The 18,648-nt window shown below is 53.6% G+C and overlaps 1 protein-coding gene across 2 annotated transcripts; it reads right to left on the bottom strand.

Annotated features, from left to right (window-relative positions):
- Nucleotides 1–13,373: 13,373 nt before the first annotated feature.
- Nucleotides 13,374–18,327, bottom strand: CIST1 (colon, intestine and stomach enriched 1). 2 transcript variants are annotated; one of them, XM_055566484.1, is made up of 4 exons: nucleotides 18,144–18,327; nucleotides 15,159–15,548; nucleotides 13,636–13,787; nucleotides 13,374–13,519 (listed from the first exon to the last, which is right to left on the bottom strand). In XM_055566484.1, exons 1-4 carry the CDS (start codon nucleotides 18,250–18,252, stop codon nucleotides 13,472–13,474), a joined length of 699 nt encoding a protein of 232 aa, XP_055422459.1. In that variant the 5' UTR covers nucleotides 18,253–18,327; the 3' UTR covers nucleotides 13,374–13,471. The 2 variants fall into 2 exon arrangements, with proteins under 2 accessions (XP_055422459.1, XP_055422460.1); XM_055566485.1 differs by lacking the exons at nucleotides 13,374–13,519; nucleotides 13,636–13,787 and adding an exon at nucleotides 13,819–14,139.
- Between the last annotated feature and the right edge of the window lie 321 nt (nucleotides 18,328–18,648).

Here is an 18,648-nt window from a genome sequence, read left to right as displayed (position 1 = left end):
GGAGGCAAGCCACCCTGAGGCCTGTGCTCTGGCACAGAGTGTTCTTGACAAAATTCAAAACCTGTGAGTTTTTGTGTTTGCGTTTTGCTGAAGACACTGAGACTCAGGGAAGCACCACCACTTGCTTGGAAGTGCGCAGAACATGGGCCTTGAACCCAGCTTCCCTGAGGGCTGAGCCTCTCCCACCATATGTGCACATACACGCACAAGCAGAACACACACACACTCACAGGAACACAACCCACCACTCCTGCCTTCCAGGGCCACGTGGTTCTCCCCCGAGATGGGCCCAAACCTAGTTTCCGTTTGTTCTTTCTGGAAGATGGAAAATCATGAGTCACCGGGAGGGAGGGGTGGGGAACTGAGGGTTAGAGGGTGGGGGCAAGGGGCCTGCTGGGCCACCTGGGGAAGCGCCAACCCTACGGGTCGTGGAGCCCCGCTGCCCCAAACACCAATCAAGGCTGCTGGAGGGCCAGCCTGGGGTGTTAGGCCAGGCTTGTTGACCAAGAAATCAGTAGCCCTGGGAGGTCCATGGACCAAAGTATTAATAGGAGAAAAGCCCAGAGAGGATAGGCTTCCCCAATGGCTCAGCAGGTAAAGAACCCACCTGCAGTGTAGGAGACACAGGAGACATGGGTTTGATCACTGGTTTGGGAAGATCCCCTAGAGGAGGAAATGGTAACCCACTCCAGTACTCTTGCCTGAAAAATTCCATGGACAGAGGAGCCTGGCAGGCTACAGTCCACAGGGACACAAAGAATCAGATATGACTGAATGACTAAGCAGGCATGCTAGAGAAGAAAATGACTCATTCAAGGTCACCCAGCCTGGCCTCAAACCCAGAGCTCTAGGTCTGGCCTGATTTAGCTCCCTCTCCCATCCAAGGGCTTCCCAAGTGGCACAGTGGTAAAGAATCAGCCTGCCTATGTAGGAGATACAGGAGACACAGGTTCAATCCCTGGGTGGGGAAGATCCCCTGGAGGAGGAAATGGCAACTCGCTCCCGTATTCTTGCCTGTGAAATCCCATGGACAGAGGAGCCTGGTGGCTACATGTAGTCCAGGGTGTTGCAAAGAGTCTGACAGAAGTGAGCACACACACACTCACACACCCATCCAAGGAGGACCCTGCTCCTTGGTGGTGCTGAGACCTCTCTGGCCCCTCCAAGGCCCCTGTTTCTCTGTGTTTCTCTTCTGTCTTTGTCTTATTCTGCCCCCCTCTCTCAGGTTATATGAATCAGGAGCAGCCCCCTACACGCCTCGATTCCCCTCTTCTCCACCTCATTCTCACACTGGAAGAAACATCCTGTGCTCAGGCTCCCCAAGAGGCTTTCCTCTGATGGCAGAGGACGTGTGTGTGTGTGTGTGTACGCGCGCGCACGCGTGTGCGCGGGGGGGGGGGGAGTGTGTGTGTGTGTGTGTGTCAGGATATGCAACAGAGGAGGCTCCTCCCCCTAGCACAGCAGACGGCTGACCCTGGCACTCTAGTATATCTAGCCCAAGCTCCCCTCAAATGTTTTCTGTGACCACAAACCCCACAAACACCCGAGGACAATCCAGGATCTGGAGGACCCTTGGACACCCAACTGGATCACAGCAAGAACACACCCAGCCACAAACACACACGGGCACCCCAAGGGGAAACACTCAAGCAGGCACACAACTGGTATACAAGCGCATACATAACTGGTATACACACACCCGAACACCCCGTCACCCACAGAGACCCAGCCAGCGGAGCACACACTGAGTCGTAACTGCTCAGACCCACACATACTCGGATGCAGCAGCACGGTGTCACACACATCATAAGCAATCATGACACCACCGGCCCCCATCTCCACCCCCGCGTAAAACAGCCTTTTCCTCTGAAGCGCCGGCCGCAGCCACGAGGCAGAGACCCCCGCTCCTGAAAAAGCAAAGACCCTCCCCTACTCCCGCCAGGCCCTGCGCGCCGCCCTGCCCCCGCCCACCTACCGCCTGTGGAAGGAGGTGGGCCAGGAGCGCCGCGACTTCTCGAGAGCTGGCCTCAGGCTCAAGTCCCGCTCCCTGCGGCCCACAGACTTGTCCGGGTCTGAGTGGAAGCGCTGCTGGATGCGGATGGGGCGCCGAGGCTGCCGCCACAGGTGCTTCGGGGCCCTGGCTACGCCTTGGCGGCTGCGAGCGGAGTTCAGCTCGCGGGATGCCTCTAGCCCTTCTTGGACCTTTGGGGTCTCCATGCGCCAGAACTGGGGAGCAAGCGGATTGCAGGGCTCGAGAGCCGTCCCCGGGAGGGAAGAGCGTCTGAGCCGAAGTCCCGGCCAGAGCCGGGAGTGGAGACGACAGCGAGGAGCTGTCCGCGCTGAAGGTGCTGAGGCAGGAAAAGGTAGCAACAGGGGCTCAAGGTGGGGCCGATCCCGAGGAGCTGTCCTCACTGAGGTGGTGCTGAAGGATAGATAGCAGGGCAAAAAGAACTTGAGGGTGGGGGTTGGGGAAAGGGGCTGGGGAGGACCCCTGCGCCAAGGATGGTCTGCCGTCCCCTCTAGAGCTGAACGAAATAGGTTCAAGACATGGACTTGGGGTGAAGACAGAAATTGTCCTCCCGTTTTCTGCCAAACAGAGAGCAGGGAAACAGGGTCTCTGGAAACTCCCAGCACTGAAACATTGATCCTACTCCTGATGCTGAAAGTGTAGTAGATTCAGGAGCTCCGAGTGGCAAAGACAGAGAGGAGCTGTCCGCGACCTGTCGGTTCTGAAGGCAAGGGCAGGAAGACAGACAGGGGTTCAGGAAGACCTCCAGACCAGGGCGTCGATGGCCCAGGAAATGCTGAAAGCAGTAGCGGGTCTTCAGCCTTCCTCTGTGACTGTAGCAAAGAGGTGTCTGGAAGCAGAATCAAGGGCTCTAGTCTTCAGAGGTAGGCACAGATGGCGGTCTTTCTGCTCAGGAAGGTAGGCTTAGCAGTTCAGCCCCAGATCGGGTCTCTTTGGGATCTTAAAAGCCCCATACATGCTGGGCAGAAATCAGAGAAGTAAAGAGAAATGGGGAAGGGCTATGGAAGAGTGCTCCAATGCCTGGGGTGTGCACACAAGAAGCTGCCTCTGGTTGGGGTGGGTAGAGAGGGGCACTCTTTTATAACCACACTGACGCCCAGACCCTCAGCGGAAACGGCAGGATCTCATTTGCCCCGTGACGCCCTGGGCCCCTCCTTACAGCCACAATTTCTGCCCTCAAATCTCAGGGTGCCCCTCCCTTCCCCAGTTCTAGAAACTCAAGGCCCTGCTCACCAGACATTCTAATCTCAGGGGTTATTTTCTTGGAAGTAGCAAAGGGAGGGCGAGCATATTTTCTATCATGATTAACAGAAGTAGACATGGACAAGAGCAGGTGTAAGAGGGTGGGTGTGGGCCGAGGCAGGGAGGTATTTGGGACCATTTGGTGCAACAGATTTGGGGGTAGGAAGAGCTCCGATCTTTTCAGAGAACTCACAAGGACATCTCAAGGGTATCTCCCATGAGGACTGTCTATCCTCTACCCTAGTTGTGTCCCCGAGTGGGAAGAATGGAAAATGCTTGTACCAGGGAATCAGACAGACTGAGCCCCAGCTACAATACTGCCATGTCTTGCTGGGTGGTGCCAAATTGCTCCTCTCTGTCCATTCCATCTGGCTCAGTCCCCAGCCCCCCAAAGCTGATAGTGGGAGACAACTTGGTCCAGCGGTGGGGGGTGTGGGTTCTGCCACTGGCTGGCTCTTGCTTTCCCTCCCCAAACCTGTTTCTGTTCCAGAAAATGGGGATAATGATGGTGTTCCCATCTCTTGGCTTTGTTACAAGGATGAAAAGGGATGTCGCATGTGAAGGGTCAAAGACCAGGAGCTGTCCACACCAGATCCCCTCTCTCTTACCTACTGCTGGTGCCCACCAAAGCCTGGTGTGTCTATTTTATACATAACTTCTGAATCTGCCTATTTCTCTCCAGCCAATGGCTCCCACCCTGGTCCAGGCACCACTATCTACTGCCTAGAACTGTCAAGGGGTCTTAATTGGACCCCTGTTGTTTTCACTTCTGCTTTTGACAGTGCTCCCTACAGTAGCCACAGGGATTTTTTTTTTTAATGCCAATCTGATCAACTCACTGCCTTGAAAACCCACCCATGCCTCCCCTTATATCCCATGAGATCTTGGGTGGTCAAGCCCCTGCCCACCTCTCCAGGCTCCCCTCCCATCTTCCAGCCACACTGGTCTATGTTCAACTCATGCAGCTGATCCTCTTGAGTCCAAGACTCCAGACATTCTGTTTCTTCTAATTGGCACACACTTCTGGCTCAGTCAGTAAAGAACCTGCCTGCAATGAAGGAGACCTGGGTTTAATCCTTGGGTTAGGAAGATCCCCTGGAGTAGGAAATGGCAACCCACTCCAGTATTTTCACCTGGAAAATCCCATGTACAGAGGAGCCTGGCAGGGTACAGCTCATGGAGTTGCATGAGTGGGATATGACTTAGCAACTAGGCCACCAGTCCCTGTCCTCCTCCTGGCTGACCTCTCTTTGTCCTTTAGGCTAAGCTTAGATACCATTTATTCCTAGCAGCCCTTCCTCGTCCCATCCCCCTCCCCCTCCCTCCACAGTGCTGGGTTGGAAGCCTCCTCTGGGCTCCCTTATCACCCTGATCTCTCCAGTTAGTATGAGTCTGTCTCCACCATCATCCTGTGAATATAGCCATATGCCCATGGCTATATTCCAAGTACAAGGTCTGGCACACAGTAGGTGCTTAACAAATGCTTGTTGAACAAGTTAAAGAAAGGTCCAGCTAGACAAGGCACTCTCTTTCTCCTGGGACAGGCCCCCTTGATCCCCACAAGCCTCTTGACCTGCCTGGGGCCAGCCCTGTTAGTTCCCTCCAGCCCCGACGTTGAACAGCACACAGGCCCTGGGCTCCACGTCTACAGAGGTCCTGAGGCAGTGTGACAGTCGTGGCAGCAATGGGGTCCCTGAGAAGCATGTCTGGATGACACCATTGCCAAAGGGGCTCATGGGGGCCAAGCCGGAATCAGCCAGCTCCCGGACTGGCTGGGGAGACAGCAGCAAAACATGAGCACGTTCCCAGGCGTGGGAGCTCTCTGGAACCCTGGGGACAAGGAGCCTCTGAGGTATCTTCACCAGGTCGTGTGTGGTCAAGCCCCTGCCCATCTCTCCAGGCTCCCCTCCCACCTTCCAGCCACACTGATTTATGTTCAGCTCATGCACCTGATCCCCTTGACTCCAAGACTTTGCACATTCTGTTTCTTCCAGAAAACATTCTTCTAGGAACTGACATTCTCTCAGTCCAGATTCCTGGACTGACACAGAGAGTGGTATCTCAGTCCTTCTTTTCCCCTCAGTGAATTTCCTTCTCTCAGCCTCAGTTACCCCATCGATGAAATGGGGACGTGGATCTCAAACCTTGCAGGATATGAATAGTGCCTGGCCCACAGTAGGCACTGAAAAAATATTTTTTATCAATCAATTCATATATAGTATATTTATTGTTTATAACATTATATATATATACTGCTATTTATTATAATATTATAATAATATGCACTGTAATGGTATTCTAGCATGTCTTATTATTATTAAAATGTAAAGATAAGACATGCAGTAAATAAACAAGTGAATAATAACAGTACCAATAGCTACTCTTTCTTACACACTCATTCCACATAGGTGGTGTTCTAAGGATCCCTCATGGATCAGCTCACAAGAACACAATGAGACCATTTTGTACAATTATCCTCACTGTAAAAACAAGAAAACTGAGGCTCAGAGGTTAAGTAACTTTCCCAAGGTTGCAGGTGGTAAGGAAATGGTGGAGATGAGGTTCTGGATTCTGAGGCTTCTGGTTGGAAGGACTGAACAGGAAAAATTAAATGAGATAGTGTTTGCAAACATGCTCTGGGTAAACACTTGAGACCTTTAGAAATCAAACAGGGAACTTCCCTGGTGGTCCAGTGGCTAAGACACCAAGCTTCCAATGCAAGGGGCATGGGTTTGATCCTTGGTCAGGGAACTAAGATCCCATATACTTTGTGCATAGCCAGAATATATGTATATATAAATCAGACAGAATCAGGATGAATTGATGCACTCTCCATCCCATCAGATCTGAGTTCAATCCATGCGATATGGTCTAGGCCAAGCATGCTTCAGTTTCCTCATCTGTCAACCAGTAATGAAATCCACATGGGTTCCTTGGAGTTGCTAATAACAGAATCGTCCAGCAGGCATATGCCAGCCATAGGCTGGGAACTGTCCGCAGTGCTGACCCCAGGAAGTAGCGTCAAAACTGGAACCCGCGGCCATGGGGATGGGGTAGGAGCCAAAGGCACAAATGAGGACTTGGGAGAGGCAGAGCTCAGAACCAGCCTTCTGCGTCTCTGTCCCTGCACTACACAAGTGTGTCCCCACCATCAGGCTCAATATTCAGATGGAGAAACCGAGATCCAAGTGTGTGTGCATACTAAGTCACTTGAGTCTTGTGTCCAACTCTTTCCAACCCTATGGACTGTATCCCGCCAGGCTCCTCTGTCCATGGGATTCTCCAGGCAAGAATACTGGAATGGGTTGTCATTTTCCTTCTCCAGAGGATCTTCCCAACCCAGGGATTGAATCAGCATCTCCTGTGACTCATGTATTGCTAAAAGATTCTCTACTTACCACTGAGCCACTTGAAGGCCAAGACTAGAAGGCTAATCTGGGCCAGAGCCAGGGCAAGGGTGGATGGGGAAGAAGGTAGGAGAAGAGGACATCAGTTGAACCTCTTCTAGGTTCACTTCCTTCCTTGTGAGGTGGCCCCTCTTATTCCCATGTCCCAGAGGAGGATGTTAAAGCTCAGAGAGGAAATGAGCTGCTGAGGGTCACGCAGCCAGGGGCGGCTCAACTCCCCACTCTCCCTTCAGCTCTTTGCGTGAATCTGATCCTCCTAGGATGCAGGACACCTGACTGTTCCCACACACACACGTCATCCTTCTCTCCCAGGGGCATCTGAATTCTAATGCAGAAATCGAAGTGTTCCATCCTAGGTTCCCCAGGGAGGATCCCTGGCAGCTGGAGGACGTGCAGGGAAAGCTGAGGGTGGGGAGGTGGAAACAATGGGCTCCTCCCAGAACGGGAGGCCCATGGAGACATCAGCTGCCTCTTCTTCAGGAAATGGATTTCTAGATGGGAAAATCACTTGCCCACATTTATGTTCATCCATTTATTTATTGAATACAAAAAGATGGCTTGTATGGTGCTAGGAAGAAGAGGAAACCACGCCAGGGACTGGGGGTGTGACTGGGGGAGGGGCCATTAATGTTGCTCAGGGGTAATTGAGGGTCTTTTGAGGAGAGGACTTTGAGCTGAGACTGGAAAGAGGAAAAAGAGCTGGCCAGGGGAGAGCTAGGGAAGTAGCATGCCAGGCAGAGGGAACAGAACATGCACAGGCCCTGAGGTGGGATCAAGCTGGTCAGTTAGATGGACAGTGAGGGGAGGCGGGAATGGAGTTCGAGGAGGTGAGTTGGTGGGAAATTGATGTGGGGCCTCGGGGATGGGGTGATGAGTTGGGTGTTGCTTCTGGGTGTGGATTGAGAGCTCTCAAGTTACACCACTTGCTTTATGATTTTTTTAAAAAACATATTTTATTTATTTATTTAGGCTGAGCCAGGTCTCAGTTGTGATATTTGGGATCTAGTTCCCTGACCATGGATCAAACCTGGGCCCCCTGAATCAAGAACTGAGTCTTATCCACTGACCTACCAGGGAAGTTCTTCCCTTTATGATTTTAAGGAGCCTCCTGTGTCTGCCAGGGAGCAGGGACCACTGGGGGAGAATAGAGGCTGGGACAGCATCTGGGGGGAACATGGGCCAGGCTGGGGCCCATGAGTGTATATGGGACATGTTTTGGTGGTTGAGAGACAGGCTATAGCTATAGGATGTTCAAGGGGATTCAAAGGTAACTCATGATTTCGATGGGTGACGAGTCACACAGTTCTCTGGGTGGGTGGGGCAACCACCACCTAGATGGGGAAGATCTGGGAGGAAGCACCAAAAGCTGGTGAATTCAGGTTCCATTTGAGCATCACAGGACTCCCAGGGGAAACCAGAGGAGGCAGCTTGAAATTTGGATCTGGGCTTTTTGGGGTGGGGAGATAGCTGGTTCTGGGGTGAAATAGACAAGCCAGGCCCTATAGGGAGCAGTTGATAGCCCTGCAGTGGGTTGGGAGGGGTGGTTCTTCAGCAAGCCCTGACTCCTGGGATCCAGCCCGACTGCCTCTCCCTCATCCAGAGTGAGGGTAGGAGAAGGGTGGTGGGAGGGTGGAACTCTCAGAGCTGCAGGTGGGGGAGGGGAGGGTCCTCTGGGCCTCTCAGCTGCAGATTAATCAACCAGCCACTCCAGACTAATTGCTTTCCTCACTGAGAGGCTGGAGTGGGGACAGAAGGCCTGGCAGAGGAGGGGTGGGGTGGGTGGGGAAGGGATTGCAGAGAGGCTGAGAAGCTGGCTTGATTTGTGCATCTCTCTTGTCTCTGAAATCCTGATATGCCGTAGCTCTGGCTGCTAGTCTTGCCTCTAAGACTAGCCTCCAATCTGTTTCTTGCCTACTCCTGACCCTCCTGTGGCTCCCAGCACCTCTAGATCACAACCCACACCCCTCACCTCGGCCCCAGCGGCTCCACGTGCCCTGCCCGCCACTTCCTCTCACCTTTCTCCATCTCCTCTCACTCTACCTGCTCCAGCACCATCAGCCTTGTCATAGCTGCTCCCTTAAACCTGCCTCAGGGCCTTTGCACAGGCTGTGCCCTCTGTAGGAAGTGCCCTGCCCCCAGCTCTCCCCGTGGCTGGCTCCTTCTTTACATCCATTCTTCAACTCAAATGTCACCTCCTCAGAGAAGCCCTCCCTGCCCAATCTGGGAAGCCTCACTCACATTCTCCCACCTTCAGAGGTTATCCTTCTTCTTGGTTTAAGGTCTGTCTGCCCAGCCTGTGAGTCTCTACGTCCCCAGGCCCAGGGCAGGAGGCACCCCACATGCAAGTGGGGTGCCTGATGCTGTAAAAGAGTGTTTCAGGGAATGTCAAAGACCCCCACTTTAAAGAGAAGGAAGGTGCAGTTTGGAGAGGGAGCCAGCTGCTGGGGTTCACCAGGGCTGCCTGATCACACATCACAGTAAAGAGGGCAGCCAGGGAGTGTCCTGGGCTGTTGGAGTAGTTGGGGATTCGTCTCAGTTGACAGGGGTTCTGAGCTCAGAAAAGGGTCCTGAAGACTCGGGTTCACACTCACTCAGCCACTCAGCTTAAGGGAGAGAGAACCTCTCTGTGCCTCGGTTTTCTTGTCTGCAAACTGGAGTCACCTTTATCTTTCTCACCACCTGCTAGCAGCTGGGGCATGGCTAAGCAAGGTAAGGTACGTGGGACCTTGCTGCTGGGACCACCTCATACTGACTTCTCTCCAGCCACACAACTTTAGCTTTTTTTAAAAAAACACAAGCATATATAGAGTCCCAGGGGCTTCCCAGGTGGTGGTAAAGAACCCACCTGCCATTGCAGGAGATGAAAAGACACAGGTTCAATTCCTGGGTCAGGAAGATTCCCCTGAAATGTGAAGACCCCCTGGAGGAGGGCCTGGCAGCCCACTCCAGAACTCTGGCCTGGAGAACCCCATGGACTGAGGAGCCTGGCAGGCTACTGTCCATGGGGTCGCACAGAGTTGGACATGACTAAAGCAATTTAGCATGCACGCTCACAGAGTGTGAGTGTCCCAGCTGCTCGGGCAGTAACCTGGGATTCAAATCCAGCCCCTTCCCAGTTCCTCACTCACTACTGTCTTTTACTCCTGCCTCAGTTTCCCTGCCCTGTAAAGAAAGGAGGTGTGAGAGGCTTCACACTCTCCTCACCCTGGACTGAGGACACCCAGACCCCCTTTCCTTGGGCGAAACCTTGCATCCAGACCCAAGGGGACCCTACTGCCTTCCCTCCCCTCAACCCCCTCCACTGGTCTCCTTCCCGTAAAGCAACAGCTGCAGCCAGGGGCTGGGTCCTTGGAGCAAGCAGCCTGCTTGTGGCCTCTCAAGGTTTCAGTCTCCTCACCTGCATGTGGGTCTTCAGGCTGCTCAGGGTGTTCCGAAGTACTGGGCCCCCTGCCCCCACAGCACAAACAAGGCCACCCCGCTTCAGTCACATCCCCACCCCTAGTGAGAAGGAGAGCAGCGTTCTGTTATGCCTCAGGGAAGCCTGAGGTGTCTTTGAACCTGGGGAGATGAACATGAGATCTCTGGGCTCCGGGAGCCCAGCTACTCCCCTGCAAGACTCCCCTAGACAGGGAGCCCACTCCCACAGCCTGCACCCTCTCCTGGAAGACACTCAATCACGGTAGCCTGGGCCAGGCCACTGATGCCAGTGTAGGACGACCGTCCAGCCTTCCTCAGGGCCCTCTGTCCAGGGGCAGCAGGTCTGGAACCCCACATGTACTCCCCAAGCCCCTCCCAGCTCCTTCCCAGAGTCAGCAGCCTTGGAGCATCAGGACCCTCAGGAAGAAGTCCTCTGGCCCCCATGGGCTGTCCATTTAGCTCCCAGCCCAGCACTGGACAGTTCAGGGACCCAAGCCCACCACTTGGGAACGCCTCAAACTCACACAAGTTCTGAGAGGCCTGGGTAGGTCTGAGCTCACTGCCACCACTGAGTCCTGTGACCCAGCAGGAAGTGGGGGCAGGGAGGACGAAGCCTGCCCAAGAGGCAGCCCAGGGTCCCTGCCCTGGTGGAGCCCCTTAACTGTCTGAGCGCCAGCCCTGAGCAGGACACACCCACACCCACGTGCTACCCTCAGGAACCAGCCGGAAGTGGCAGGCAGAGAGACTGGGAAGGTGTGAAAGTGTCACGAGTCGGTGTGAGACAGAGTGGACAGGAGCGTTGACCATCTGTGTTTGTGGGGGGAGATGGCGGGTGGGGTGAGCCCAGAGTGGGCAGGCATTAAGTTTAATTGTTCCTGTGTTTGCTGAGAGAGGGAGGGAGGCAGAGAGAGGAAAGGACAGAGCCAGAGAGAGAGTTGGAAAGAGAGAGATGGAGACGGAGAAACAGGGACAAGGGAGGCAGAGAGGCAGAGGGAAGCGCAGTTCTGAGGCCAGAATGGGGGGATTTGGGGAAGGTGGGACGAATTAGGAGGTTAGGGTTGACATGTATACACTACCATGTGTTAAACAGATAATCAGTGGGAAGAGCTGTATAGCACAGGGAGCTTAACTCGCTGCTCTGTGAGGGGTGGCGTGGCAGAGTGGGAGGGAGGGCCAAGAGGGAGGGGATATATGTATTTGTTGTTCAGTCACTAAGTCGTGTCTGACTCTGCGAGCCCAATGACCACAGCATGCCAGGCTTCCCTGTCCTTCACCATCTCCTGGAATTTGTTCAGATTCAAGTCCATAGCGTCAGTGATGTTATCCAACCGATTCACGCTTTGCCACCCTCTTAAGCGGATACCATTTCCTTCTTCAGGGGATCTTCCCGACCCAGGGACTGAACCCAGGTCTCCCGCAGCGCAGGCAGACTCTTTCCCATCTGAGCCACCAGGGAAGCCCTAAGTGGATATCTGTATATGTGAAACTGATTCGCTTCATTGCACAGCAGAAACCAACACAACATTGTAAAGCAACTGTTCTCCAAAAAAAAAAAATAAAGAAAGAAAAGGATGGGAGGATTTTATTTATCCCAGTCCCTGGGGTCTGGAACATGGGCTTCACAGCAGAGTCCATGAGGAATGGCTTCAGGAACATGCGGATGGCTTTCGGGGGGTCCCTGGAGGCTCTGGGAGAGTTACTTGTCATGCTCTGCTGCCCCAGGCAGATTGATGACCTTCTCTGGTCCTCTGGTTAATACTCACTTCACAAACAGTAGGGGCTGGAGCTGCAGCAGGAACTGGGGGCCTCCAGGAGGGGCTGTGGGGTGAGGGGGCGCTGTGGCCAGGGGAAAGGCCACCTCCCAAGCTGCCACAAGTTAATGTTTCACCAGACCCGCCGCCTGCCCAGGAGGCCTGGTGTCCTCTCCTCCTCCAAGAATCATCAGAGCGTGACCCTCCCCTGGGCAGGCTTCACCTCCATGTTCTGGATGACCTTGACCCCCAGCCTCTCTGACCACCCATTTTCACTGCACGGTAAACCCAGCTCTGAGGGGGCAGCTCCAGACCTGAATCGTGGCCAAGGGACAAGGCCAAGACCCAGCCTGAAGCCTCCATGTCCCAAGCTGCTAGAGAATCCTGGAAGGTCCCCTTAGAAGGGAAAGCCCATAACCACCGTGGGCCTGAGCCCCAGGCCTGCCCCACCCTGAACTCAGTTTTCCTTCCTGTACGATGAGAGGGAAGAGAATGGATGCCCAGCTCAGACCTTGGGAAACGGGACTGAGATAATGGAGGGGTTGGGGGTGGTGGTGGCTGTTTTCTAAACTGTTTATTTATATTTGCTGTGTCAGGTCTTAGCTGTGATGTGAAGGCTCAGTAGTTGCCACAGGAGGGCTTAGCTGCCCCCTGGAATGTGGGATCTTAGTTCCCCAGCCAGGAATCGAACCCACATCCCCTGTATTGGGAGGCATTTTCCTAACCACTGGACCACAAGACTGGGGCAGGGGGGGTGGGGATTGTTTTGACTCCGTGTTCTCTGCCTGCTTCTGTCCCTGTCTAGTCTCCAAGCCTTTGCACAGGCTGCTCCTGCCTCCTGCAGAGCCTCTTCCCCTGCTGATCTGCCCTCCTAAAGACCTGAAGTTGGATTTTGGCACTTGCTGCCTGAAAATGCCCCCATGGTGTTCTGGCTAAAACTCATGCTCTTTCCCATAGCCCACCTGGTGCTGCACGTATCCCTCCCTCACCCAGCTCTGACCTCACTCATCTCCTTGTTTCCCAAACACCCCAAGTTTTTCCTACCTACCACAGGGCCTTTGCACTTGCTGTGCCTGCTCCCAGGCACGCCTTCCCTGGCGTTCCCCACAGTGGCCCTGTTATCTCTTTCAGGTCTCAGCACAAACATCACCTTCCAGGGAACTCCCTGGTGGTCCAGTGTTTAGGAACTCCATGTTCTCACTCCTGAGGGCCTGGGTTCAATCCCTGGTTGGGGAACTAAGATCCCACAAGCTGCATGGTATGGCCAGGGAAAACAGTATCACCTTCCAGAGAGACCTCCCTGCCCTCTCGGCAAACCTGGGTACACAGGACCCTGGGACCCAGCTGCAACCCCACTGTGCGGCCCTCAGCCATTTGAAATTACATCAGTTGATTACCTGGCTGCTGTCGGTCTTCCCTCTTGAGACTGTGGGCTCCATAAGGGTGGAGAAAGGGTTCCCACTGTGACCCCAGCACAGAGTAGACACTCTAAAATGTTTGTCAAATGAATCCATGACTCAAGATGCCTCAGAGGAATGATAGGGGCTTTATTCCCACAAACTTTCCCCCCGCCAGATGCCCCAGCCTCATCCAAGTCCCTCTCCCTCAGCTTCAAAGATCGAAGATCACGGCAGTGTGTGATGGGCAGAAGATGACCTTTGGCTCACAAGCCCCTGAAGGAGGAACACACACGAGGGGGTGTTCAGGGACCAGCAGTCTCTGCAGCAAGGGCCTGCCCTGCCTGAGGGTGCATCCCCACCCCAGTCCAGCCTTCCCCCGCCATGGATACCTCATCCAGCTTCTGGAACTCAGAAACCCCGTTGTGACAGCGCCTCACTGCCATGATCACACCTCCGATGAGCAAAGCAGACACCAGCAGACACACGGCCACCACCACACCAGGGTTCCTGTGCAACCTGGGAGCCCCAGAGCCACCTGGAGCTGAAGGGAGGAGCACCGAACTCTTCTAAGACTGAGACACACCAGGGCCCCAGGGCCTTTTTTTTTTTTTTTTTTAACTGTGCCGCGAGTCATGTGGGATCTCAGTTCCCTGAATCAAACCCACATCTCCTGCAGTGGAAGTATAGAGCCCAGGGCCTCTAAGTCCCTTCTCGGGACTTCGATACTTACTTCCCTCTCTAGTGGCTGCTGTAACTATCTTTTCAAGCACATTTTTTTACCCTTTTACTTTCACTTTTGTTTTTCTCTTTCTTTTCTTTTGAATAGATTTGTCTACAAGGCATTCGTTTTCTTTGCTGTGTTCCCACTCCACTGCTGGCCATTTCTGGGAGTTCTTGCAAAGTGAAAAAAAAAAAAAAAATTCAACCTAAAACTCAATTCCCAAATGCAGTGTCTTTCTGAGGATATGTACAAAATTTGACACTTTGTAAAGATGGTTTTATATCCTGTGACTTTAAGCAAAATGTTTTTATTTATAGCAAACTGTTATTAAATTTATAGCAAAATGTTATTATACTTCATGTTTGCACTCTTCTTTGCATGTTTTGGAGACAACATATTATTTTGAATGATAGATTTTTCTAGACTCTCTAAAAAATGCTTGGCTTCTGTTGGACCCCAGGGACACTGTATAACCACACTGTGCAAATTCCCCACCCTCACCACCCCAACTAGTACCCCACTCACCCCATTTCAGCCACCTCACTTCTCCTTGGTTGCTCCTCAGATGCACCACGAACAGTCCTACCCCAGGGCCTTTGTACTTGCTGTGCTCACTGCCTGTCCTGTTTCCCTCAAGGTACCGGCACGGTTCCCTCCTTCACCTCCTTCAAACTAAGACCTCTGCCGAGTAGTCTTTTAAAATATCAAATCCTTTGCACTCACATTTCGACCCTTTATCCTGCTCTACTTTGTTCTTTTATAAACAAATTTACTTATAGCCTATCTTCCAACATAACCATTTCCCACAATAGATGGTTAATAAAATGTGCTTGGGATGAAGGTCTAAAGAGGCTTAGGTGATGGGAGGTGAGGGGGTGGGGTGGGGAAGAGGCCCGTCCCAGCACATTCTTAGGACTGTGTTTCCCCCTGGTGGCCAATTCCAGAACTGCAACTTGGTACCCACAACCATCCCCCCTTGCTGTTCAGTCGCTCAGCCTTGTCCCACTCTTTGCGACCCTATGGACTGCAGCACTCCAGGTTTCCCTGTCCCTCGCGATTCCCCAGCGCTTGCTCAAACTCATGTCCATTGGAGCGGTGATGCCATCCAACCATCTCGTCCTCTGTCATCCCCTTCTCCTCCTACCTTCAATCCTTCCATCCCCCTCCAAGCCCCAATGTCCCAATACTCACCATAACCAGAGGTCTCGAATGTCCGGTCAGTGGTGGCCAAGGACACAGAGGGAGGCCCCGTGCTGGGCTTGGGGTGAGTGGGACTCCAAGGCAGGGTGGCCAAGGAGACAGAACCCAGGGCACTAGAGGGGGAGGTGACGGTGTGCTCCGGCCTGGGGGAGCCAGAGCTGGGGTGGGTGTCTGGCTCTGGTTGTGAGGAGGTGGGCTGGGTGGTGGAGGTTGTCCCTGAATTTGAGGGGCTGTGGGAGGTTGTGGACTCTGAACTAGAGCTGTTGGGATGGGATGTGGAGGCCGTCTCTGGCTTCTCTTGGCTGGTGTGGTTTTCCCCGACAGTAGGGGAGCTGGAGTTGAAGGGAGAAGTCAGAGGTTTGGAAGTCGAGTTGTCCGTCTCTGAGGAAATGGAAAGAAAACACCATTGGGGTGTAGGAAGGAGATGATTAGGAACAAGGATATGCAACCCTGGCCCCAACCCGCCAGATGCCTCTTTCCCAATTATGCCAGTAGACAACACCCACCATTTAGGGAGACTTGGAGGGATTAGTGCACACTGGGAGTGCTCAGTGGGAAACTGAGGTGTTGGTGTCTGAAGTTCCTCATCTGAGTTCCCACAGCCAGCATTTCAGTCTGGGGTGGACCCTCCCTGCCCCCTACTCTTCTTCAGGGCTCTGGAACTCTTCTGGATATAGGGAATGGCTGCCAACCCAGGCAGCATGCTGGGCAACTCTTTCAACCCTTCTGGGACTCAGTTTCCTTATCTGTAAAATGGACATCACAGAAAGTCAGTCTCTGAGAGCACACGCAGGTCTGATACTCAGTGATGCTGAGCAGCAGAGATCCATCTCAGCTCCCAGAGAGTATGGACCCTAATCTCCTTTCCCAGCTACCTGGAAGGTCCCCATGGCTAAACTCAAGGTTTTAATGGGGGCACTGAGGCCTGAGCTCTAAGAACAGTCAGCAGATATTCATTGGAAGGATTGATGCCGTAGCTGAAGCTCCAATACTTTGGCCACCTGATGCCAAGAGCCGACTCATTGGAAAAGGCCCTGATATTGGGAAAGATTGAAGGCGGAAGGAGAAGGGGATGACAGAAGATGAGATGGTTGGATGGCATCACCGACTCAATGGACATGAGTTTGAGCAAGCTCCGGGAGAAAGTGAAAGACGGGAAAGCCTGGCATGCTGCCATTCATGGGGTCACAAAGAGTCAGACACGACTGACCAACAAGACTCTGGAACCTCTGCTACCTTGCTCTAGCTGCTCCCTAGCTTCAAGCCCAGGGGCCAGGCTGAGGGTGGGTAACGATTTCATGGGCCACCTCCCACAATTACTTCCTTCCCAGTTCCAGGCTGCTGGTAAACTTAACTGATTGCAAGTTCATTCATCAACCATATCTTGCCACACCCAATCCACTCTGCCCTGGGTGGATCTTTGTGCTTGCCTCACCCTAAGCAGCACAAATGAGGAAATAACATGTGGCCCTGGCCCCAGGAGGGGGCTGGGTCCTCATGCAGACCCCATTTCTCTACCCAGTTTCCCAGTTCCTGAGGGGATGATAGATGAGTCTGGAAGGAGACATGGTGTACTGGCCTGACTTCATCCTCATTTCACAGGTGGGAAACTGAGGCTCACAATGGCAGAGTGTCTGGCCCACAGTGACTGGGAAGTAAGAAGGCTCTTCAACCATCTCCAGGGAGAGTAGCATGGAAGCATATTCACTACCTCATGTAAAATAGACAGCCCATGGAAATCTGCTGTATGACTCAGGGAACTCAGACTGGGGCTCTAACAACCTAGAGGGGTGGGAAGGGGTGGGAGGTGGGAGGAAGGTTCAAGAGGGAGGGACATATGTATGCCTAAGGCTGATTCATGTTGATGTATGGGAGAAATGAAACCAATATTGTAAAGCAATTATCCTTCAATTAAAAATAAAGTAAAAAACAAAACAAAACCTCCAAGGCTTCAAGGACTAAGAGCCCAGCCTGCTCAAACTGTCTCCTACCATTGAGAAGGAATCTAGATGACAGGTTTCAGCTGAAATGAAGATGACTCAGGGGCCACAGTGGACCCCAAGCCAAGCGAGACCTCTGAGGAGTTGTACTTCTAAAGCAAACTAAGGCAAACTGGAAAGAGGAGGTTGTGGAGGATGTAAGCTCCGCTGAGTGCCTGGCGCAGACAGGGCACTCACGAGCTGCTGGAGAGTCGACCAGAAGGTAAAGTGGGGCTGAGTCTATGCACCGTGCCAGGACTTTGCTTTGCCCAGAGACTCCTAGACCAGGAGGCTGGCGTGAGTCAAGTCAGTTGGTTTAATCTGGGTCTGGCACAGGTTGGGAAATGTGGCTTGTCTGAGCCTCAGTTTCCTGAGCTATGTGGACCTTCTGAGTAAAGCTTTTGTCTGCTATGAGAGTCTCCTTTGTGGTGGCCTCCACTCTGATATTCCAGGTTTGGGGCTGGGACACTGATCAGAGACTTGATGGGGTGGAAAGGATGGGGGCCATGGATGCGAGAAATTCAACTCTTCTCCACCCCCGGAGTTGTCTTATAGGGAAACAGAAAGAAATTAAGTCAGGGGCCAAGAACCTCCCGCTGGGAGCCATGGATGTTCAGCGAGCAGGAAGTAAGCCCTTCTCCCGCCCGCATCCCCACGGTCCCTGGGTTCTCACCCCTCTCCCTTTGGGGGCTGGCTAAGAGAAATTGAGATTGGGAACGGAACCTCAGATTGGGTAGGAGGCATTCACCAGCCTGTCGCTCTTCATGTAATGCTGGGGCGGCAGACCTGGCACCCTCGGGACTGGGGTGAGGGGTGGGGGGTGGAGGGGCTGGTGCTCCCGCTGTTCTTGCTTCCAGGAGCAACAGCTCCGGGCGAGGAGGGGGGTGGGGGGCGGTGGCAGACTAGTGTGGCCTGAGGGAGGTGTCCAGACACCAGGTGTGCGACTAGGCCACTTCCCCCTCCAGCCTCCTGGAAGCCGGATCTTACCTGTTCTTACCTGTAGAGGTGGCCGTGGGAACAGAGGAAGTCGTATCAGAAGCTTTCAGCAGCAGCAGCAGCAGCAGCGCCAGCAATAGAAGCGGCGGCGGCGGCTGGGAGCTGGCCATTCTTGCGTGAGGACAGGGGGAAAGACGGCTCCGCACAGGTGTGTGGCCCGGTGCCCGCTCTTTACACCTGCGCGCCCCCTGCTGTCGGCGCGCGGCACTGTTCAGGGCCGAGGCGGAGGCGGGGCCTCCGGACGCAGGGCATGTGAACGGCGCTAGTATTCACCAGGGCTGATATTCCTGACTTCCCCCTCCACCTCTCCTAACAAGCCCTCTTGGTTCATGACCCCAAAGCGTTACACTCTGCCTGTCCCCTCAGGGGACTTCCCAAGTGGCGCTAGCGGTAAAGAATCCGCCTGCCAATGCAGGAGACGCTAGAGACTGCAGGTTGGATCCCTCGGTCGGGAAGATCCACTGGAGGGGGGCATGGCAACCCACTCCAGTATTCTTGCCTGGAGA

Source organism: Bubalus kerabau, chromosome 1 (assembly GCF_029407905.1).
Source record: "Bubalus kerabau isolate K-KA32 ecotype Philippines breed swamp buffalo chromosome 1, PCC_UOA_SB_1v2, whole genome shotgun sequence".
NCBI lineage: Eukaryota > Metazoa > Chordata > Mammalia > Artiodactyla > Bovidae > Bubalus > Bubalus kerabau.
The sequence above is the reverse complement of the archived record's forward strand: the minus strand, read 5'-3'. Positions and strand labels throughout refer to the sequence as shown.